At 43.6% G+C, this 22335-nt stretch overlaps 3 protein-coding genes across 26 annotated transcripts in view; 1 reads left to right on the top strand and 2 right to left on the bottom strand.

Annotated features, from left to right (window-relative positions):
- The window catches only part of LRRIQ4 (leucine rich repeats and IQ motif containing 4), a 20099-nt gene extending 14877 nt beyond the window's left edge, over window positions 1-5222 (bottom strand). For 4 of the 7 annotated variants that reach the window (XM_025425537.2, XM_025425538.2, XM_025425541.3 and 1 more), the window contains exon 1: window positions 5035-5221. The gene's annotated coding sequence lies outside the window, so the exon portion shown is untranslated. Of the gene's footprint in view, window positions 1-4964 lie in introns of all 7 variants that reach the window. The other 3 variants (XM_025425540.3, XM_025425543.3, XM_025425539.3) reach the window with 2 other exon arrangements.
- Window positions 5223-5682: 460 nt separating this feature from the next.
- On the top strand, window positions 5683-19942 carry LRRC34 (leucine rich repeat containing 34). 4 transcript variants are annotated; one of them, XM_049105816.1, is made up of 11 exons: window positions 5683-5807; window positions 8544-8664; window positions 9185-9303; window positions 9404-9468; window positions 10679-10762; window positions 12167-12295; window positions 13970-14065; window positions 16801-16955; window positions 17535-17690; window positions 18408-18534; window positions 19668-19942. In XM_049105816.1, exons 1-11 carry the CDS (start codon window positions 5699-5701, stop codon window positions 19869-19871), a joined length of 1365 nt encoding a protein of 454 aa, XP_048961773.1. In that variant the 5' UTR covers window positions 5683-5698; the 3' UTR covers window positions 19872-19942. The 4 variants fall into 4 exon arrangements, with proteins under 4 accessions (XP_048961773.1, XP_048961774.1, XP_048961775.1 ...); XM_049105817.1 differs by lacking the exon at window positions 8544-8664 and adding an exon at window positions 6408-6489; XM_025425532.3 differs by lacking the exon at window positions 5683-5807 and adding an exon at window positions 7335-8069.
- Window positions 15742-22335, bottom strand: part of MYNN (myoneurin) — a 33115-nt gene continuing 26521 nt past the window's right edge. For 8 of the 15 annotated variants that reach the window (XM_049105801.1, XM_049105804.1, XM_049105809.1 and 5 more), the window contains one exon: window positions 15742-15932. The gene's annotated coding sequence lies outside the window, so the exon portion shown is untranslated. Of the gene's footprint in view, window positions 15933-18539; window positions 21933-22335 lie in introns of those variants that run through there. The other 7 variants (XM_049105807.1, XM_049105808.1, XM_049105811.1 and 4 more) reach the window with 4 other exon arrangements.

Raw genomic sequence — 22335 nt, 5'->3', positions numbered from 1 at the left:
AGGGTTGCTCTCTGTTATTTAAAGAAAGAAAAAAACTGGGACACCTTGGTGGCTCAGCGGTGTGATCTGGGGGTTCCCAGATTGAGTCCCGCATCGAGCTTCCCGCAGGGAGCCTCCTTCTCCCTCTGCTCGTGTCTCTGCCTCTGTGTGTGTGTGTGTCTCTCTCATGAATAAATAAATAAAATCTCAAAAAAAAAAAAAAAAGCTTAACATTGATTAAATTACATCTTGAATGAACTGTCTCTGACATTTGTCATTTGATCATTAGATTGACTTACTACTGTCCAGTCCTGTAGGGTCAAATTTCCAGTGTCCTAAATATCAAACTACTGACAATGCTGAAGACTGCTAGACCATCCACAGTGTACAGACCAAGGCCACGGTAGAAATGAAAATAGACAACACTCAGGACACTATACCCTCTTAGCTTAACTTCAATTAATGTGTGTAATCCTCACTAGAACCCTAAGAAGCAGGCACCATTACGACCTCTGCTTTACAGATACAGAAACTAACCAAATGGTCTTTTCTCAGGACATAGTAGGAAGTGGCGGCAGGAGCATAGAATTTCTCTTAACCTCACTGAAGATATTAACGTTTGTTTACAAGAATGGTTTTTATTAAAATCAGTCTTGGGTGCGAGCATTCAAGCTTGATTTTCTTCTGTGGCCTTCCAGCAGAGTCAGCTGGGGGAAGATTGCTGCGGACTGGCCATCTGATTAGCGTTAACACAAGTGCGTCTGGGCTTCCAGACCCATAAAATGAATTATTTCTCCTAACATTCATCTGGTACCACGATGAGACCTGACTAGAATGTCTGAACGTGTGTGTACATATGTTATCTCGCCAGAATCATATAGCCCACATGTGTCTGGAACCAATTTGATGGCCTCTGAAAGCTATATATATTGTATATCCATTAGCAGACTTAATAAAAGGAGGTTGTAAAGTCAGATTTGCAACAGCCTGGCCAGTTATTCAGCCTCAGTAAATAAGAACAGAGGAGATGGGTTCCTTATCGGCTATATTTTTTTCATAAGGATTGCTACTGCAAAAAAAAAAAAAAGGATTGCTACCACAACCCGGTCAGATTAACCTGTTACAACCCAATATTACTGCAGAATTTCTAAGTGTAATGACTGTTGTGTCATTTCAAGGAGCCAGGGTTTGGGTAGTTTAATAATTAACCCTTTTTTGTGTGATTTTTGATGCCTGAGAAAACCATTTAAGAAAATGATCATCCCTCTCACATTTATATCAAGTGTTGGTGGACATTTGTTTCCAAGTCTGATTAGACACCAACTGGATAGATAAGATTAGGGTCCTGAGGTTAGCATGACTCCCTGATTAGCATAAATAACCACTTCTAGTCAAAATAATTTCAAGATTTTACTTAAAGCTCCACCTGGTTGATCTTCTCCCTCTGACACAGACAAGCCGAAAAACTCCATACGCCCAGGACCGGAGAACCATGTAATGGTCATGGGAACACCCTTTGCTTTGATAAAAATGTCTGGGAGACTAAAATCCTAGGAAAGAGGCTTAAGTCTCCTCTCAGGTAATACTGAGGCTGAGTGGAAAACTTTTATGCAAGCAAATTTCGGTTTTTAGCAGGGGTGTGGGAAAGTCTAAACGGCTCAACCAATAATAAAGGCAGATTCTGGGTGTGATGTTGTGAGACAGCAATAAATATGTATTTGGTCTTTTGTCCCCAAGTTCTTGATACAAGAGCTTCTAAATCCTTTGGTATTTTCTGAGGGGTTGGAGAAGAGGGCCTTTTGCTCTTCCTACTAAGCCCCAACCAAGCACACCCGAGTCCTTTTAACTCGGTCACTCTCCTGCGGCCCCAGAGAGCCTCCCGGAGCCGGGCCAGGGCCAGAGGGAGACCCACGGGTCGAGGCGAGTGGAACGTTCGGGGCTGGAGGTTGAGTTAATCCCCAGTGGCCAGTGATTTAGGCCAGCGTGGTGGCCTAGGAAGGGAACCTCTAGAAATCCCCCAGACGGCGGGGCTGGGAGGGCCTTGGGGCCTTGAGCACATCAAGGAGGCCTGCGCCCTCTCCCCACGGGCGGCTCTTCCACTTGAGGGTTCCTGACTCGTAGGTTTTAGAACACAGTTCTGAGTTCTGGAAACCGTTAAGGCAAATGACTGAACCTCAGGAGGGAGCTGCGGGAGCCCCTGACTTGTAGGGCCTGGTGACCGGCACCCCAAGTGGCAGCAGCCCTGGGGGACTGAGCCCTCCCACTGGAGGGTCTGTGCCCACTCGGGGTGCAGAGGCCTCAGGGCGCCCACTCGGGGTCCGCAGAGGCCTCAGGGCCCACTCGGGGTGCAGGATCTCAGGACACCCACTCGGGGTGCAAGGCCTCAGGGTGCCCTCTCGGGGTCTGCAGAGGCCTCAGGACGCCCACTCGGGGTGCAGGACCTCAGGACGCCCACTCGGGGTGCAAGGACTCAGGGTGCCCACTCGGGGTCTGCAGAGGCCTCAGGACGCCCACTCGGGGTGCAAGGCCTCAGGGTGCCCTCTCGGGGTGCAGCGCCTCAGGGCCCACTCGGGGTGCAGCACCTCAGGGCGCCCTTGGTTCGCTGTGCTCAGAGCCGCGGGCGGGGAAGCTCCGCAGTCTGGCCGCGAAGCCGCAGCGCCGCCCCGAGCCTCTGTCCCCGAGCACCCAGGCCAGTGACCCTGGAGAGGGGCTCGGCCCGACCCCTGAGCTTGGGCTGCTCCGGGCGCCCCCTGCCCCCCTTGTCCCCAAACTATGCATCTCAACGAGCCTCCCAGGACTTGTCTTCTTTCAATAGACTCGAAATGGCATTTTACCCCGCTTCAGAAACGTTTCTTCCCCTCATTCCTCCACGTGCACCCCCAAACTATAGATCTAGTCATTCACAGGCAAAGCTCTTCTTTCCCCCCTTTTAGAATGTGGTTTTGCAAACTGCTGCGGGATGAGCACCGGTGAGGCGCTGACCGCTGGCGGACTGTCTCGGCTCCTCAGACCAGAAGGACTAAGCTTCTCGACCACTGGGTCCCCCTCTATCCGTCCCCTCTATCCGTCCCCGCCCAGCTTTTCCATGACACGACTTTCTCCGCCACAAGCCGCCGAGACACCCAGCAGGAATCCACCAGGGCTCTGCTGGGCCTGGCACCTGCCAGCGGCTTAGCTGGGGAAAATAGCCAAGGGGCCTGTTAGACACTGATTCTCCTGGATTCTTTTAGGTTCTAGCTCCATGTCAGCGGGAAACCACTTACCTAGACCCTATTGTGTTTCCTCAAGACAGGACTTCCTTAGATTATAATGAAACCTCATGCTGTTGGCTTTTTAAAAAGTTACAATAAAAGAAACATTTAAAAAATATTTCTGGGTCTTCTATAAAACCATAGTCCAAGACCTGCCTATTAAGTTACTTATATAAAGATACAACTACTGGGCAGCCCGGGTGGCTCTGTGGTTTAGGGCCTGCCTTCGGCCCAGGGCGTGATCCTGCAGACCTGGAATCGAGTCCGGCGTCGGGCTCCCTGCTTCTCCCTCTGCCTGTGTCTCTGCGCCTCTCTCTGTGTCTCTCATGAGTGAATAAATAAAATCTTAAAAAAAAAAAAAAAAGATACAACAACTAAAGTTTCCTACTATAAGGTGCCAGAGAAATGTAAATGCTGTCTTATGGAAAAATGAGGATGGGGGATTCATGGGGGGGTGCTCAGTGGTTCAGCGCCTGCCTTTGGCCCAGGGTGTGATCCTGGAGTCCTGGGATCAAGTCCCGCATCAGGCTCCCTGCATGGAGCCTGCTTCTCCCTCTGCCTGCGTGTGCGTGTGTGTGTGTTTATCATGAATAAATAAATAAAATATTAAAAAAAAAAGAAGAATGGGGACCGTACACCCTCATGTATTCCCTTCGGTTCTGACTTCAGGACGGCTGAGAGTCCAGTTAGACCTCCACTCTGGGTTCTTGACACATAAGCCCCCAGTGAATCCACTGAAGTTTCCTGGAAGCCAGCTCAGCAACCGGTCTCCCCGACCTCCCTACCTACCCCCAGCCGGTGATTCTCAAGGGGAGAATTTAAAAAAAAAAAAAAAAAAATTTTTTTTTTTTAAATTACATCTCTCCTCCATCTGGAAATCATTGGGTTAATGAAAAATGTACTGATGGAAATGAGTTGTACAGGGGGGCATTTCTTTTTCTTTTTCTTTTTCTTTTTTTTTTTTTTTTGACCATCCTATTTGGTCTGCATTTGGACACAGAGGGGGTAGCTCTGTGCCAACACGGCTCCGCTGTAGGAGAACAGTGCTTCAAGGGCCGTGTGACGGTTGAAAGCAGGTGGCCCTGTTTGTTGGTCACCCTCGGAGCAAAGTGCTTGGTGCCTCTTGCTCGCTTAGAGCACCGCTCCTTTCCCCTGGGGCAGCAACGAATAAATCCTGAGCCCTTCTTGACTTTCCTCTACTCAACTCCAAATCCCCTGAGGGTGCTTGGGGCGCTGGGTGCTGGGGGGGGGGGTGCCCCCGCTCATGCTCTAGTGTTCCAAGCTACCCTCCGCTTTGTCGGTAGCACATGGGGTAAATGAAAACAGTATTTTCTAGTCATGTTCAGCCTGAAATGATTCAGGTGAGGCTTGAAAGGCTACGCAGGGTGTCAAGAGACCCCTGGCTCGCGGGGCGCGGCCCCTGGGCAGCGGGTGCCAAGGACAGAGGTCCGGGCCCTTGGGGTCTCCACCTCTGACTGGGGGCAGAAGCCTCCGGGCTTCCCTTGCGGGCCTTCCCTTCTGCTTCTCAACGCCTTCCTGTGGCCGGCGGCCCCGAACCCAAGCCCCTTCCTTCCCTCCTCCCTCCTGCGCTCCCACCCGCGCCCTGTAAGGACGGCTGGGCTGGTCCCCAAGTCCAGCCTCGCCGGGCCTCTCTGGGGGCGCAGGTGCAGCGGCCTCAGCCCGCCGCCCCCTTCCATCTGCACCTGCGGCCCCGGGGGGGGGGGGCTCCCACACCTGCCAGCCGGGCTCCTCGGGACGCACCGGGCCCCACCTGCGCCCACCTCGGGGCTGGACATCCAAGTACCTGCGCGTCCCGGCTGCGCCCCGCTGTGCCGCCCTGGGGTGCGGGAGGGGGGAGATCGCTGGGGCGGGTCCGGGAGCCTCCTCCTCCAGGAAGCCTCCTCCTCCAGGAAGGCCTCCCTGACGCGCCGCCCTCCGCGAGGCTCCCTTAGCCCCCGCCCCCTCCGAGCCGGCGCTGCCCGCTGGGCCCCGCAGGGACCTGCACACTTTGGGGAGGACGCTGTGTCATAATCGTCTTTGTAGCCCCGGCCCCGGGCCCCCGGCCGTGCCCCCCAAGCCTCAGGAACGTATTTTCTCTGTTTTGTTTTGTTTTTTGCTTTTTTTTTTTTAAGATTTTATTTATTCATTCATGAGACACAGAAGGAGAGAGGCAGAGCCGCAGCCTCCATGCAGGGAGCCCGACGCGGGGCTCGACCCCCGGTCCCCAGGTTCACGCCCGGGCCGCGGTCCCCTGCGGTCTTCGTCCGGGCCCGGGGCACCTGCAGGCGGTCGGCGTGAGCGAGGAGCCCCCCAGGCCTCGGGGCCCGACCGCCACCGCGGGCCGCGGGCTGCAGGGGGCGCTCGGGAGCCGCGTGGTCGCAGCCCCGGCGGGCGGCCTGGGGCGCGCAGGCGCATGCGCGCGGTCGCCATGACAACGCGTCGGCGCGGCGCGGGAACCGGGACGGAGGATGTGGGACCGCTGCAGCGAGGCCGCCCCGGCCGGGCCCCCGCCTCTGCCCCCCGCCCCCGCCCCCGCCGCGACCCGGGCCCTGTCCTGGGCGCCGGCTGGCGGTAGTGGTAAGGAATAGGGCGCCCCCGGGCGGCCGCGGGCCTCGGGAGCGCCCAGCAGCTCCTCCGCGGAGCCGGGGACCGGGAGGTGCCCCGGGAGCGCCAGCGCCCCCCTCCCCGGGGCCCTGCCGGCGGCCGCCGTCCGCGTTGGGTGCTGGGCGGGAAGCGCGTGCCTGGGCCTGCAGCCGCGAGCAGCCCCGCCGGCCTCCGGAGCTGCCCTGGCCCCTGGGCTCAGCCCCGACCCGGCGCCGCCCCTGTGGCCCTGCGACCCCCCGCCCAGGCCTGCCCCCTCCCCCGGGACTAAGATCTTCACTTAAAGCTAAATATAAATAAATTAATTAATAAATAATAATAATAATAATAATAATAATAATAATAATAATAAATAGCAGCAAGCTTGAGATGGGCGTCGTGCTCCGCCCCGAGCATACGAGGAAATTGAAGCCGGGGAAGGTTAAACTCGCTTGTCGAAGTCCCACGGCCGCCCCACCCCGGCTGCCCCCTCCCAGCCCTGGGCTCCCTGGGCCTTGGCTGCTCCAGCGCAGGAGGGCGTGCGCCGCCACCTGCAAAATGAGGCCTTTCTTTAGAACATGTAAAACGTGCTACCAGGTGAAAGGTACTTGGAATACGAGACCGGCACGGATGAAGAGGGACGTCTGAGTCAGACTCTTGCTATTTCCTTGTGCAACTGGTTAGCCCTAGTTTTAGCTTTCTTGGCAGGTTGAGACCGGACTTGTTACTGCTCCCCTAATAGGAATACAGGAAATAAGCTACTAGTGCCGTAGAATCCTGACGTTGCAACAGGTGAATTTTAAAGCAAGGGAGCACAGCAGGGAAAATAGAGCAGAAACTTAAATACTTTAAACCCCAAAGTAGAGCAGAAACTTTTAAATACTTTAAACCCGTGGTCAGGTAATAAGAATCTTCTCGTGACTTTCTTTAGCCCTATTCAGGTTGTAGTGGAAGATTCCTTCGCTCAGAGAAACCAGGAGTTCAAGTCTGACACATTTCTTCTGCAGGCCTCGGGTATGGTGCCGCCCGTTGAGGGTGGCACTGAACCTCAGGGATTCTCAGGGCAGTCTTCTCCTTTTTCATTTTTTTTTTTTTTAAGATTTTACTTATTTATTCATGAGAGACACAGAGAGAGAAGCAGAGACACAGACAGAGGGAGAAGCAGGCCCCATGCAGGGAGCCTGACGCAGGACTCGATCCCAGGACCCCGGGGTCACACCCTGGGCCCAAGGCAGCGCTGAACCACTGAGCCACCCCGGCTGCCCCTCTTCTCTTTTTAATACCGAGGAAGGTAGGAGCCAGAAAGGGAAGAAAGAAGCCCAGTGGGATCCCAGCTCCAACAAGTAAATTCCTTCAAGATCTGTTTGCTATTGAAGTAGCATTTTATAGGTTGAATTCCACGTGAGCCTCCGTTGTCATGGTTCTTTAGCAAGGGGATTGCTGATATTTAGCTGCTTTTGATACTGAAATTTCCAAGTTGTCTGGAATAAGTGGGTTAATTTTTTAAAGGTTATTTTAAAAACTATTAAGAAAAGTCTACTGCTTTCATTTTTTAATGTTCCTCATTTTAAATCCTGTTTTGTGGACGCCTGGGTGGCTCAGGGGTTGAGCGTCTGCCTTTGGCTTGGGTTGTTACCCCGGAGTCCCAGGATCGAGTCCCGCATCCGGCTCCCTGCATGGCGCCTGCTTCTCTCTCTGCCAATGTCTCAGGCTCTCTCTCTGTGTCTCTCATGAGTAAATAAAATCTTTTTTTTAAAATCTTGTCTTGCAAATTTGTTTAGCAAACTCTTGAGTTCATGTAGTGCGGAAATCTACTCAGCCAAGGATATCTCTTGAGATGCAGAGACTCAGAAGTTGGCTCCTGAAGACACCAGGCTGGTTGAGTAGTGAGATGTCTGAGCAGATTTTTTTTTTAAGAGACCTATACAAAAGATAGGACAAAAAACAAAGATAGTGGTATGTGCTGCTAACATAGATTCCACCCCAGAATGCAAAAGATCCTTTTAAATTAATACCAAAAACAGTAAGGCCGTTAAGGAAAGCTGCAGGCATAACAGAGGAAGATTTCAACTCCTGCTTTGTTTCTGTTGTCTTTATTAAGGACTGAACAGAGAAAAATCAAGCTTTACAAAGAGGAAATGGAAAGGCAGGGAGGGCAAAGAGCTTCTATGAGCCAGGCCTCAACTCAGCGTTAGGAGGAACCGCCAGAGCTACATTCAAGGATGGTGTGGAGGGCATCTAAGAAGCTTCTGGGACTTGGTGATTTTTCGGATCCTTTTAGAGTTTGGACTCTCTGATAAGAGTGTCTTTATTTGAAGTCATGGAAAAAAAACAAAAACCAAAACCCGTGAGTCACCCTAATCCAAGGTGGCAAAAAGAGGCTTTGGAGTCTGTTTTTATACTCTGCCCTTATTAGCTGTATGGTTTTGAACAAAGTATTTAATTTCTTTGAATATCCCTTTCCTCAGCTACCAGGACCAGTTTTTCCCTTGTGCCACTTGCAAGTTAGTGTCTGCCCACCCTCAGTGCATGCTTCTCCAGACAGCATTTTTATTCCCAATTCCATCTTCCTTTCTCTATTCTTAATTCTATCTCCTTTTCTTCCTCACCCCTGACTCTATACACACACACATTCATATCTTTGAAAGAAGTGCAATTGGGGGGGGTAGGGGACAGGAAAGATCCTGGTATAACTTCTAAGTGATGAAGAGCAATGTACTTATCTTTCAAAAGCTCCAGAAATTATTGGCCATCTCCAGGAGAATTATTATAATCTATGTGTGGAAAAGTCCCAGAAAATTAACTATTTTATATTGCATAAGCTCCAAGAAGTGGATAAAGAAATTGAAAAGGGGTAAGGAAGACAAATACTTGATTACATAATATCCACTGACATTGGATCTGTGTGAAAACCTTGGAATACTGAGTGATTTGTTTAAGATGATTTGCAAATGCTTATTAAAATGGACACACATACCCTTTGATTTGGAGAAGTAGATGATGGGCGCGGTTAGTTGGCCTTGAGGGTAGTGGAGTACGGGGAAGAGCACTAGACCCGCCCGCGCTCTCCAAGTCTAACCTTCAGATTTGTCCTGAACTCCTGTGAGCTGGATTTACTTATGAAAATCATTGAAGTCTTTGATGTCATCGTTATCAAGTAGAGATACCTTTTTTGTGTGTGTGTGAGAAAAAATTATATAGTGTAAAAGTATTTACAAAATCTGCAGAATATTCAGTAGTCTTAAGTTACTTGGTATAAATCTGTATTGTGATACATACCTGGTTTCAGTAAATGCTATTCATGATGTTACTGTTTACGGGGGAAGAAAAAAATACTCATTTCTTTATTGGGTTTCTTTTTTGTACTTTAACAGGTTGGAAGGACTCACATTAAACATTGCTGGTAACAGTTGCTTAATGCCAGTAGAAAGAGTAACAGGTGAAGATTTTTGGATTCTTTCCAGAATTTTAAAGAAGAATCTATATATTAATGGTATATGTCTCCCTAACAATCGTTACCTCTTGCTTTCATTTTCCTGATTTTAATTATTCAGTATATGGAATATCCATCTCTATTCATCTGTGTTCTTCAGGTTTGGATGTTAGATATAACCTCATAAGTGACGTTGGTGCATACTATGCTGCAAGACTGCTCCAGGTATTTTACTACAAAACGTTCTTAGTTCTCTTTGTTTTCTTCCAGAAGTCAGTGAAGAACCAGTCCTTTCTTTGGAAGGTGCAGGGTTTGAGCACCCCAAGCCTGCTAAGTTAACCCTTTATTGCAGACTTCACTTTGGAGATGTCCATGCTGAAATGCTGCATTAAGGTTACATTTTATTTAAGAAAGAAAGTGAGGTAAAAAAAACAAAAACCAAAAAAAAACCCAGCCTGCTCCACCAATCAGAGTAGGTGTACTTTAAGGCTTTGTTTCAACATCAGAAGACTGGAAAATATGGGTATATGTCTGTATTTTCAGTTAAAATGTTTAAAGCAGCCTGTATCATTTCTTTGATACCTCTTAAGTTAGTTAGCTCTTTAAGTTCCTACCTACTTGTCCCAACTGCTAAACCTGCTTCCAATGAGCTTTAAAATGATCTTGCATATTCGTGAGATGGCACAGAGCAGAAGCAAAGTGAAGATTTGAAAAAGAATATGAACTAATTTATTCTCAGCAAGTACAAAATGCTGCAAAAATCATCAAAATGTTCTTAGTTTTGTTTACAGTGAAACCCCCTAGACTAGGGGCACACACATAAAATGCTAGTTTTGCAAAATGTCCAGGGTCCTGACTTGCACTGTATTTATAACACTTGAAATACTGAAAAGGGGCACCTGGGGGCTCAGTCGGTTCAGTGTCTGCCTTTGGTTCGAGTCATGGTCCCAGGGTCCTGGGATGGAGCCCCTATCATGCTTCCTGCTCAGCGGGGAGCCTGCTTCTCTCTCTCCCTCTGCCTGCTGCTTCCCCTGCTTATGTCCTGTCAAATAAATAAAATCTTAAAAAAAAAAAAAAACACTGAAAACCCACTTGTGTGTGTGTTATCAGTAGATTGTTGGTACCTAGAGCTCCTGAGTCCTCTTTTGCAAACCTGAACAGTTAAATATATAAAGGACATTCGTACTTTGAATCATCAATCAGAATAATCTTTTTCTTTCATTTATTTTGCAGTTATGTTTAAATGAGAATGGTCATTTACACCCTCCCCATCCCCCACCCCTCAATGGTAGTTTCTTTTGTTGGACTTTCAGATTTTCTATGTTACAAAGATTTTCTTTGGAGGTAAATACTTTTACTTAAATTAAGCAGCTCCTATACTGATATTTTTTTCCTCATAATTACCTGTGTAATAGCTTCTTTTCTCTTATTATAGAAACAACATAAACTCATTTACTTAAATCTTATGTTTAATGATATTGGGCCCGAAGGTGGAGAGCTGATTGCTAAAGCACTACATGTAAGTATTTATAGACCTCAAACTAATATTTTCTTTGGGAATTTTACCTTCTGATAGCTTGTAATTAACAGGGTCAAATGTTATTATGAACTCGTGCAAATGTGTATTTTCATTACCCTTCAATTTATTAAAATGTAACCTTACATGAACACTTTTGAACTTCTTTAAAAAATAGCTTTATTAAGATAATTCACAAAAATTTTCCATGAAAATTTGAAGGTGTTCAGTAGGTTTTTGTATATTCAGAACTGTGTGACCATCACTGTTTTTAGAACATTTTTATCCCAAAAAAGCAGCTCTGCACCCATTAGCAATACTTCTTTCACTTCTCCATGCTTCTTTCACTCCCCAGCTCCTGGCAGTCACTAATCTATATTCCATCTATAGATTGCCTATTCTGGACATTTCACATAAATGGACTCTTACAATATATAGTCTTTTGTGACCGGCTTAATACTTTCCAGGTTCATCTGTATTGTAACAAACTTCATTCCTTCTTTACTGCTGAATAATGTTCCCTTGTTTGGATATATCCTACTCATGCATCAGTTAAGGATGTTTGGGTTTCCACTTTTTGTCTATAATAATGTCCTGTCAATATTTGCAGACTTCCGTGTGAATATTAGAAAACGTCTTTCTTTGTGAAAGAATAGTGAAAGGAGTGGAATGAGGAGTTAAACTTTGCAAGTGTCTGAGAAATTACATTCCTTTAAAAGTAATACAGGGAGGGCAGCCTGGGTGGCTCAGCGGTTTAAGGGTCTGCCTTCTGCCCAGGGTGTGATCCTGGAGACCTGGGATCGAGTCCCACGTCCGACTCCCTGCATGGAGCCTGCTCCTCCCTCTGCCTGTGTCTCTGCCTCTCTCTCTCTCTCTGTGTCTCTCATGAATAAATAAAATCTTGAAAAAAAAAGTAATACAGGGAGAATATGGAATGACTGCTTAATAGTTCAGGGTCTTCTTTTGTGGGGGGTGAGGGGATGATGAAAGTATTTTGGAACTAGCTAGGTGATGGCTGTATAACATTGTGACTTTATTAAAAACCAGTGAATTGTACACTTTAAAATGGTTGTGGGTTATATGAATTTCACAATTTTAAAAAGCAGTATAATTTTTTTTAGAAAACAAATGTATAGATTTCCCAGTGAAAGGAAAATTAATTAAAATCTGCATCATTTACTAGGCATTGTTTCAGCATCGGTTTCCTGGGAATCCTGACACTACAAAAATAAGCTGGATTTTTTTCATCTCTTATTGGGAAACAATATTTACCTTTAAGGAGTACAGCCTATTCTATCTTCATGAAAAATTGATGAGTTTGCAAATAGTAATAGTCTCCTAACTTATGTAATCAAAAGACAATTCTGTGGAAGAATTTAATGAAGTTTTGATTCTTTTCCTTTTCAGAAGAATACAACTCTGAAATACCTCAGAATGACTGGGAACAAGATTGAAAATAAAGGTGGAATGTTTTTTGCTGCAATGCTGCAAATTAATTCATCTTTAGAAAAATTAGATCTGGGTGACTGTGATCTGGTGAGTAAAATACTTATGAGAAAAATCACCCAGGTACTGCATCATTCTTGGAAACCAGGATAGGGAACCGTTAAAGAGACCAGCTAAATAACAGTCTTATAAATGAATAAACTTGTCCCTAAATATCACCAAAAGTTTTTTTTACTATTAGACATAATGGTGCTATTAATAAAATCAGGTTGTATTAAATAATACTATAGAGGAATGCCTAGAATAAAATTGTTCCTAAGCTTCTATCTAGAACCCTTCTTAACCTAAATGGGATTTTTTAAAGACTGTTTAATTAAACAACTGCTACTTCATTAGAAAACCTATATTCTAGTTCTAATTTATTCTATCGATAAAGAGAAAAGTGCTACAAAGATGGCCAAGTACTCCATTTGGAAGGAGGGAATATGCATGATAGGACAGTTGCCTAATATTTGAGGACGTAATAGTTACGAGTCATGAAGGATGAGAAAAAACTGCCTTGGAAGAGGGTCCATGGCACAACATTCCAGGCAGGGGTCCAGCACACACAGACTCTAAAATAGCGTGGTATGGGTCGCATTGCTATTATGGATTGAGGTGATTTTACTACTATTGTATTTTATCTGTATTTTACAGATGCTTTCTATTTTGAGGAATTACAGTTTTCCATTTCTGGTAGTGATAGAGCTTTAAAATTGGAAAAAGTGAGTGATTTAACAGAAAACTATTAATAGTAAAACTGATAAATATGGCAAAAATCATGAGACGTATATGAATAATGAAATGTCAAGCCTGGCAGGTTTTAAGAACTGAAAAGCCAGAATGGCTAGACCAAGGAGTTAAGAGTATCGCAAAGTGAAGGTGAAAGGTCTGCAGAGGCCAGATCCAGCAACATCGTATGGGCTGTGGGTCAAGGCCAGGGGAAGAGGGGGTCATATTATAAATACGTATCATAAGGCTTTGAGGGCTTACATGATATAATGGTCCTTCAAAAAGATCACTCTGGCTTCTGGGGCACTAGAGGGTGGAAAGAGGAAGCTCACTTACCACTTAGGAAGTTACTATAGGCGTCGTGAGTACGGGGCTGGGGTGGGGGCAGACGGCTAACCTGAGACCTCTTATGGAGACGATCTCTAAGACTTAACTGATTAATTGCGTGTGAGGGTGAATAGACGGGCGGTGAGGAGGCCCAGGTTTTCTGGCACAACACCTGGGTGTGTGTGGTGGGGTCCACCATAGATATGGGGGAATGAGGCCCTTCCCAGGTGGTCAAGAGGGAACTGTGTGGAAGCCGTGAAAAAGGTGATTAGTAACCTTTCCCACCACACACACCCGAAGTACGAGTATGCATATAGAATGCTTGCACGAGGGTGTGTGTGAGTGGTGTAGAGCCCTCGCTGGGCTCTGCGTGTGTCTGGGCATCTGAGGTCTGCAGCCCACAGAACCCTGAGGGCTTAGGAGCAAACCCAGAAGTGAACATCATAGGAAATGGATCCTGAAACTTTAAGAGCTCCTCTCCTGTCTTACAGATTTTAGGGAAGGGGAAGAGAACATAACATAGTAGAAATTCATTGCTAGTTTGACCAAACTATAATTCAGGGTTTAAAATTTAAGAGAGTTTATTTCTTCAAATCTAAATTACTGATTTTGAAATAGGGAGGTTATATACTTCATCAATTTCCTTAATGAATTTACTGTTTCTAGGGAATGCAAAGTGTGATAGCATTTGCTACAGTCCTAACTCAAAACCAAACAATTAAGGGAATAAACCTAAACCGACCTATACTGTATGGTGAACAGGTATGTATTCAAAGTGATGAGAGCTTAATATTACTACATGTGAATAAATTGAAGGTTATGTCAAGGTTCATATTTTTAGAATTTACTGCGTTTACGAAGAAAAACTTATTTTGAAGAAAAATGGAGTTAAATTATGATTTTAGATGTCACGTATTTAAGCAGTAAACCAGGTCTTTTTTTTTTTTCCCTTGTGAACTCAGATTAACAGTGAGTAAACCTGTAAAGCAGCAAAGTAATCAAGACAAAAAGACTGGAGTGTAAGAACTCAGTGTGAATTTTGTTGTTATGTTGATATTACTAAACCGCTTTTGAAATCCTGAGTAGGTATGTCTGGTGGCTCGGTGGTTGAGTCTGCCTCCAGCTCAGGGCTTGATCCTGGGGTCCCAGGATCAAGTCCCACATCAGGCTCCCCGTGGGGAAGCCTATTTCTCCCCCTGCCTATGTCTCTGTGTCTCTCATGAATAAATAAACCTTAAAAACTTAAAAACAAAAACTGTATGCAAAGAGCAACCTGCAAAGTCTAGACTTGATCCTATAGCTAAGCTGCACACTGGACACAAGATGACTAAAAACATGGTACCTGCTTTCAGGGCTGCTTTGTTTCTTAACATGATTTTTAGGAGATGTTGCAGAGAAGGTTCTCAGATTAAGGACATCAGATTTGAAGACTAAATCAAAATTTTCTGGATTAAAGTCTCAAGGAAGTATGTTAAACTATATGGAATCACATTGGAAGCACGATTCCTTTTTTTTTAAAGCATGTCAAGTGGTGTCATTCCTAAATCTGAGAATAGTTATGAGAAGCCCAAGGCCTTTCTCAGGTGTCAGCCTGGTGCTTCTAGGAGTCAGCTAAACTCTAGCATGCTTCCTACTCCTGGAAGGTGTGGAGGAGCCACCCTCCATTCTATCCCTGGGAGTACTAGTCTCCAGTGGCTGTGGAGTAGACTTCTTGTGTGGTGCTTCACACTTTGCCATTCCCAAATATAAGCCTGCAAACCTATTTAAGGAATTACATTTCACTATTTGAAGGAGCATGGAAAAATATGAATGCCAGGTGCTATACTAAGCAAATTGTCAAACTTGGCAAATGGATCTAAAAACCCTTCACTATTTCTGGTTCTAGTTCCTTTCCTTAACAAGGGTGGTCCTACAACCAAACTTCTTGACCTTAAAAAAAAAAATTGCAATCAAAGCATAAAACACAAATATATATCCTGTTTTCTGTTCCAGGCACCATGCAGAGCAATACTGCCCCCCCCCCCGCCCCCCGTGGTCAATTTTCATTTGCTAAGATCCCAAACTATAGCTTCCCTTTGGGTGTACTTTTTCCAATGTCAGCAATAATTTAAATCAGATATAGGATTATGGAATACTGAATAAAAAAATGCAGTGTTCTATAGAACAGTTATTTTCTGCCAGGTACTTTTTTGTTAATTCTGTGAGGGGAAGTATAATTTTATCTAACTTACAGAAAAGGAAATGGAGACTTAAGCTAGATGAAATAATTTGCCCAAAGTCAGACAGCTAGTATAAAGCTAGTATTTGGATAGTTTAATTATGTAACTCATATACTTTTCATTACAAAACTCATGTACTATCTGCTACTGCTGTGTGGTTTCATTTAACTTTTGTAGTTTTTCTGAGTTATTATGTAGAAGACAATAATATGAGCATAGTTATCTGTGTTCGTGATCAGAATTTTCAGTGACCTTTATTATATATATAGCAGTCTCGGGGCACCTGGGTGGCTCAGTTGGTTAAGCATCCAACTCTTGATCTCTGCTCAGGTCTTGATCTCAGAGTCTTGATCCTCAGGGTCGTGAGTTCAAGCCCTGCATTGGGCTCCATATGCCAGGCATGGAGCTTACTTAGAAAAAAAAAAATGCAGCAGTCAAGAGGGCTTCTCCTTACCATAAAATACTGACCCATTAGTTTTAAGACCTACTTTGACTTTGTTAACAACTTAAAAGTGCTTAGTATTCAAATCCTCATTGAGGTTATATACTTTTTGCCTGGGAACAGATTTTGGAATTAAAAATAAGTCTTCCAGTGACTAGAACAGTACAACACATTTAGAAATTTGGGATGATTATAAAAGAGAAGAACTGGATAGTACAGCACTAATAAGTATATTTTAAAAATAGAATCAACACTGAGAAACATTTTTGTATTTTGTCTGTAAAGAGTAGAGATTGAGAAGTTCAGCAACATATGAGGGTTTAAGAAACATTTAGAAATTCTTGCGAAGACAGCAATAAGGGAACTTAACATGTGCAATACATCATGGGACCAACTTTTATTGTTTAGAATTAAGACACTTTTTAAAATTTTTTTTAAAAGATTCCATTTCTTTATTCATGAGAGACAGAGGCAGAGACACAAGCAGAGGGAGAAGGAGGCTCCATGCAGGGAGCCTGATGTGGGACTCGATCCCAAGTCTCCAGGATCACACCCAGAATTAAGACTTTTTAAAACCAGCCTCTTTTACATCACTTAGGTCACTGTACTTTGCAAATACAGTGGTTTTTAAAATGCTAAAGTATCATTTGTGGCAAAATTGATTTTTCTTAAAAGCCAAGCCAAAAAAAAAAAAAAGCCAAGCCAAAACAAACTATAGACTAACAGTCTTAATTGATTCCTTTTTTAAAAGCTAATTTAAATAACTTAGCATGTGTTTGGAATAAACACGTACAGCTTCAAAATGTATTTTAGAAAAAGATTTTACCTATTTTTAGGAAGAGTCCACAGTTCACCTAGGCCACATGTTGAAAGAAAATCACTGCCTTGTTGAACTACACATGTGTAAGCATAATATAAAAAACTGTGGTATAAAACAGTTATGTGATGCACTGTATCTAAATGGAAGCCTACGCTACCTTGATGTCAGCTGGTAAGTGATGATTAATACGTTAATCCAGAAGTCCTGGGAATAATCTATGTAAATGTTCACAGTACATAGGACACACTGTTAGACACTAATTTCAAAGACCAGAAAATACAACCACCGTTGTCAACTTTTTGTCCTAATAAGCCTTAGTATTTAGTTTCAACTAATATTCTATCTCCTAACAATGTGAATGAGCAGTTTAATCAGGAGTAAACCAGAATGGAAGCAACCTTTTATAGCAAATTTTCATTAACTTTTTTGGAAACTGAGTGATTAAAATCTTTACTAAATTAGAGGGGATCCCTGGGTGGCTCAGCAGTTTGGTGCCTGTCTTTGGCCCAGGGCGCAATCCTGGAGTCCTGGGATCGAGTCCCATGTAGGGCTCCCTGCATGGAGCCTGCTTCTCCCTCTGCCTGTGTCTCTGCCTCTTTCTATGTCTATCATGAATAAATAAATCTTTAAGAAAAATATTTACTAAACTAGAAAGTAATGTTCTACACAACAGTTTTGAAGCATGTTAATCTTTATGAATAAAAGAATTCTTCATATTTCAAATGTAACCATGTATTTTTCCCTTCCCAGCAATAAAATAACTCGTGATGGAATGGTGTATTTGGCTGATGTACTGAAAACCAATACTACCCTGGAAGTACTAGATCTTTCTTTTAACAGAATAGAAAATGCAGGAGCAAAGTATCTCAGTGAAACTCTTGCTTCACACAACAGGAGTCTTAAAGCGTTAGTATGGTTTTATATTTAATCAATGAGAAAAACCTAAACATTTAAAATAGTAACCCCAACCCTCTTAAAACTCAAGATCCATGATGAAATATGAAAAGTTCTAATAGACATTAAACATTCAATTTCTCTTGGGATCCCTGGGTGGCGCAGCGGTTTGGCGTCTGCCTTTGGCCCAGGGCGCAATTCTGGAGACCCGGGATCGAATCCCATGTTGGGCTCCTGGTGCATGGAGCCTGCTTCTCCCTCTGCCTATGTCTCTGCCTCTCTCTCTCTCTATCATAAATAAATAAATAAAATTAAAAAAAAATAAACATTTCAATTTCTCTTTTTCAAAAGTAATGTCTATTTAAAATTAGATTGATTCTAGTCATGACTGCTTAAGAATGAGAAAATTCTTACCTCCTACAGTATCCTGAATTCTATAGAAAAATTATAATCATTCAATATGACCAAGATAAAAAATAATCAAAGAAAATACTACAGATGACTTTATCCTGAAAGGTGTATTTGTAATCCACCCAAATGTTTACTGAATGATCTAAAATAAAACAGACTGGGTTTCTGGTATGTAGCTTTTCTACATACATGAAACATCCACTTAGGAAACGAAGTTTCTTAGATTTTAATTAGCATTACTTTTAAGTATCTATTTATGCATACTCTTTGTGGATGTATGTATTGGTTTCCAGGATTACCACTACTTGTTTTTCATAGGCTGTCAGTAGTCAGCAACAACATAGAGGGAGAAGGCCTTGTTGCACTTTCGCAGTCAATGAAAATAAACCCCACCCTCTCAAATGTCTACATTTGGGGAAACAAATTTGATGAGGCTACATGTGTGGTAAGTTTTCTTTTTTTTTTTTTCTTCACAGAGGCTTTTTCTGGGGTCTTCTCTATAATATAAGACATTCACAGGTGGCCTTAGAAATGATTCCAAAATATAGTAAGACACTGTAGTTTTGATAAATTTTAACCTAAGTCCTAAAAATTAACCACTGGAAAGTTTTGTGGTTTAAATAGCAGAAGATATCAAATACTACATATTGGTGTAAAGATCACTGAATTATACAGTCCTAATTCCTCCAAAGTTAAAACATTTTAAAAATTAGTTGATTTATTCTAATTTGATGCAGCACAATCTCCAATCTGCTGCCCAATAATTAAACCAAGACATGGAATTTGGAGACATATAGTGTGAGTGCTTTTAATATGTTGCTTATAAATAGAGCCCTTGATACTACTTTCCAAACAAAAAGTATTGTAACAAGTAGTTTTTATTTGGAAAGAATGAAGATGCTAAAATTCTCAATTTGCAAAGACTATCCAAAATTCCATCTCTAAAAAGAGTAATAAGATATACTACTTAAACCCCTGATTTCAGAAAAACATATTCTACACAATAGAAACTGAGTTTGGCATAATGACAAACTGGAGTAGAAAGCAACTAAAATTCTGAATCTTTTACACTCTAAATATTTGCCTTTCTTTATACTCATAACCTTATTGGCCAACCATTTTAACATGTTTGTGTGACACCCTTACAAAGATACCAAGGACCCGTAAGAGTTATGCAAAGAAAATTCTACAATGAATTTGGAATTGGGCTACCAGCCAGGCCAATGTCTAATACTACGGAAATTGTCTGTTAGCCTTAGTCTATAAAGTAGCTTCAGGAGTTCATGAGCTCCATACAGCTGTATGCCAAAATCTGGTTATTTTTCTGAGAAATGTATATTGTTGTATTTTCAAGGGCATTTACAACTCTTTCCTCCTTCATTTAAGAACTCCTGTAGGACTTGAAAATTTTGATCATGGGATCCTTGGCCCACAAAATTGGGAATACAGAGAATTGTTAATTCTGGGAGTCATTAAACAAAATACCTTAAAACTTATTTCTAATTTTTGCAAGCTTATTCATTTTGATAATTGAACAATTTTCTTAATGATAGGTTTTTCTCTTCTTAAAAATCCTAGGCATATTCAGAGTTAATGCAAATGGGCCGTCTAAAACCAGACAATACAGACGTGGAGGCATTTGTGGTGGATGGACATGTGTATCTTGCAGAAGTCTCGAATGGCCTTAAAAAGCATTATTACTGGAGGCCAACTTATGGAGCAGCTTGCAGGCACTCAGCTAATGCAGGTTTTACTCTTGTACCAGTAGGTGGACATCTATGAAAAAACTAAAATAATTTTTACACATTGTCTTACGTTAATATTTTATTGCCTATTAAATTTTTCTTTCATAATTTAGAACATTACTTTTTTCAAATGTGTAAAAGATACAACTATATTAAAATGACTTCGTATAATTTTCTAAAAGCAATTTTACAGGAGAGGGAAGATGGCAGAGAAGGAGAACTCTGAATTCACTTCCCCACCATGGACACATGAGGCAAATTGCTACACGTAGCACAACTCACTTGAAAACCAGGACTGGCCAACAGATCTTCCACAGCCAGGTGTAGAGACAAGGTCACATCAAAAAGGGTAAGAGGGACAAAGATGCCATAAGGAATTAAACCCCTGGAGTGACTACTCACAAAAATGAGGGCCTCACAAGGTGGAGACATTCCACAATGGACACCCCTGGCCCTGGGGAGTTGGGACTGAGAATACCAGTCTCTACAATGTCTGGCTTTGAAAATCAGTGTGGCTTAACTCCACGCTCAGTGGAGAGCTGGAGGGCCATAGGAAAGGCCATAGGAAGTCTCCACCCTTTAAAAGCCAGCACACTAAATAACTAGGCCCGATACAGAGCACAGAAGCAGCAGTTTGAAAAGTGCATGGGATATATGTGAGGGAGATTTACTGACTTGTTTTAGGATGTGTACAGGAAGGGCAGGAAATACAGGAGCTTTCTCCAGGAATGAAAGAGCTAGTGGGTGCCATTTTTCTCGCCCTCTCCCAGCCTGAACAGCCAGACACTTGTAGAAGCCAGTTAACATTCTCCACTTACCTTGTTAGCACTGTGTGCCATGCCCTGTCTAACCTGCCCCCTGTGGCAGGCACCTCTCCATACCAATTCCTGCCATGGGGAGCTAACCCCACATACCAGTGTACACACAGTTGCTACAGCTAGGCTTCTCAGCTGGCTACAGAGCAAGCCCTACCCCTCAGTGTGTCTGCAGCAGTCACAGAGGCACCTAAGGGCCAGTTCTGCCGACTAATAAACCCCAGCTACTGTGACCAAGTCTCACAGCCAGCCACATGGGAGGCAAGCCCTGCCCACCAGTGAGTACACAGTAGGCAAAGTAGATCACTGCAGACAGAGGGCTGGCCCTGTCTGTATGCTTTAGAGGCTGCAGTGGGGCTTACTAGCCAGCTGTGCAAGGAAAAAGCCCTGCCCACCAATGTACCCTCAACACTAAAGGATGATCATTGTAGCCAGTGGAGTAGAGGGCTAGCGTCATCCACCAGCATGCTAGCAGCCGTCATGGCTCGGCCACAACAGGTTCTGGTGACCAGGAGGACTGCGTTGCAGGAAACCACAGTACCCCCTTCTACACAAGGCCACAACATTCAAGACCAGGAAAAGCAGCTGACCTAATTCCTAGAATGAGACAAAATGAGGAGACACAGGAATATGTCCCAAACAAAAGAAAGTGAAACCACAGAAAAAGAGCTAAATGAAAGATAAGCAATATGCCCAAAAGAGTTTAAGGTCATGGTCAGAAAGATAGGCACCAGACTTGAGAGAAGAATGAATGAACTCAGAACTTCAACAAAAGTGATATGAAATAAAAACTAGTCAGAGCTGAGGAACAGAATAACTAAAATTAAAAATATGCTAGAGGAAATCAGTGGATTAGAGGATACAGAAAAACATGCCAGTGATATGGAAGACAGGGTAATGGAAAACATCCAAGCTGAACAGCAAAAATTAAAATTTAGGTTAAGGGGACCTCTGTGACATATCAAGTGTGTGAACATTTGCATTATAGGGATCCCAGAAGGAGACGAAAGAAGGGGGACAAAAAAACTTACTTGAAGAAATAACAGCTGAAAACTTCCTTAACCTGAGGAATGAAATGGACCTTTAGGTGCAAGAAATAAGGAGAGCCTTAAGATGAACCCAAGGAGGTGCACACCAAGACACATAATTAAAATGGCAAAAATTAGAGAATCCCAAAGGCAAGAGAAAAGCAAACAGTTACATACATGGGAAACTCCCTAAGGCTATGCACTCATTTTCAGCAGGAACTCCATCGGCCAGCAGGGAATGGCATAATCAAAGTGCTGAAAGAAAAAACAAACCCTGCAACCAAGAATACTCTATTCAGCAAGATTATCCCTAAGAGTTGAAGGAGAGAGAGTGTCCCAGACAAAGGAGTTCATCACCACTAAACTAGCTTTACAAGGCGGTTCTTCTACTTCCTTTAGATGTAAGGTTAGATTGTTTAAAATGCCCTTGTTTCTTGAGGTAGGCCTATATCACTATACATTTCCCCCTTAGAAATGCTTCTGCAGGACGCCTGGGTGACTCAGTGGTTAAGCATCTGCCTTTGGCTCCGGTTGTGATCCCCAGGTCTGAGGATTGAGTCTGGCATCAGGCTCCCCACAGGAAGCCTGCCTCTCTCTCTGTGTCTCTCATGAATAAATGAATAAAATCTTTAATATTTTTTAAAGGAAATTCTTTAAG

This window comes from Canis lupus, chromosome 34, assembly GCF_003254725.2.
Source record: "Canis lupus dingo isolate Sandy chromosome 34, ASM325472v2, whole genome shotgun sequence".
Lineage (NCBI taxonomy): Eukaryota > Metazoa > Chordata > Mammalia > Carnivora > Canidae > Canis > Canis lupus.
Note: the sequence above shows the minus strand (reverse complement) of the source record. Positions and strands in the feature narration are given on the sequence as shown.

Bases quoted from the DNA above. Each gene is read 5' to 3' on its own strand.
- LRRC34 (XM_049105816.1), top strand. From the start codon at position 5,699: ATGTGGGACCGCTGCAGCGAGGCCGCCCCGGCCGGGCCCCCGCCTCTG. The intron at 9,304-9,403 runs GTATATGTCTCC...TGTGTTCTTCAG, and splicing joins GAAGAATCTATATATTAATG to GTTTGGATGTTAGATATAAC. The intron at 12,296-13,969 runs GTGAGTAAAATA...TACTGTTTCTAG, and splicing joins ATCTGGGTGACTGTGATCTG to GGAATGCAAAGTGTGATAGC.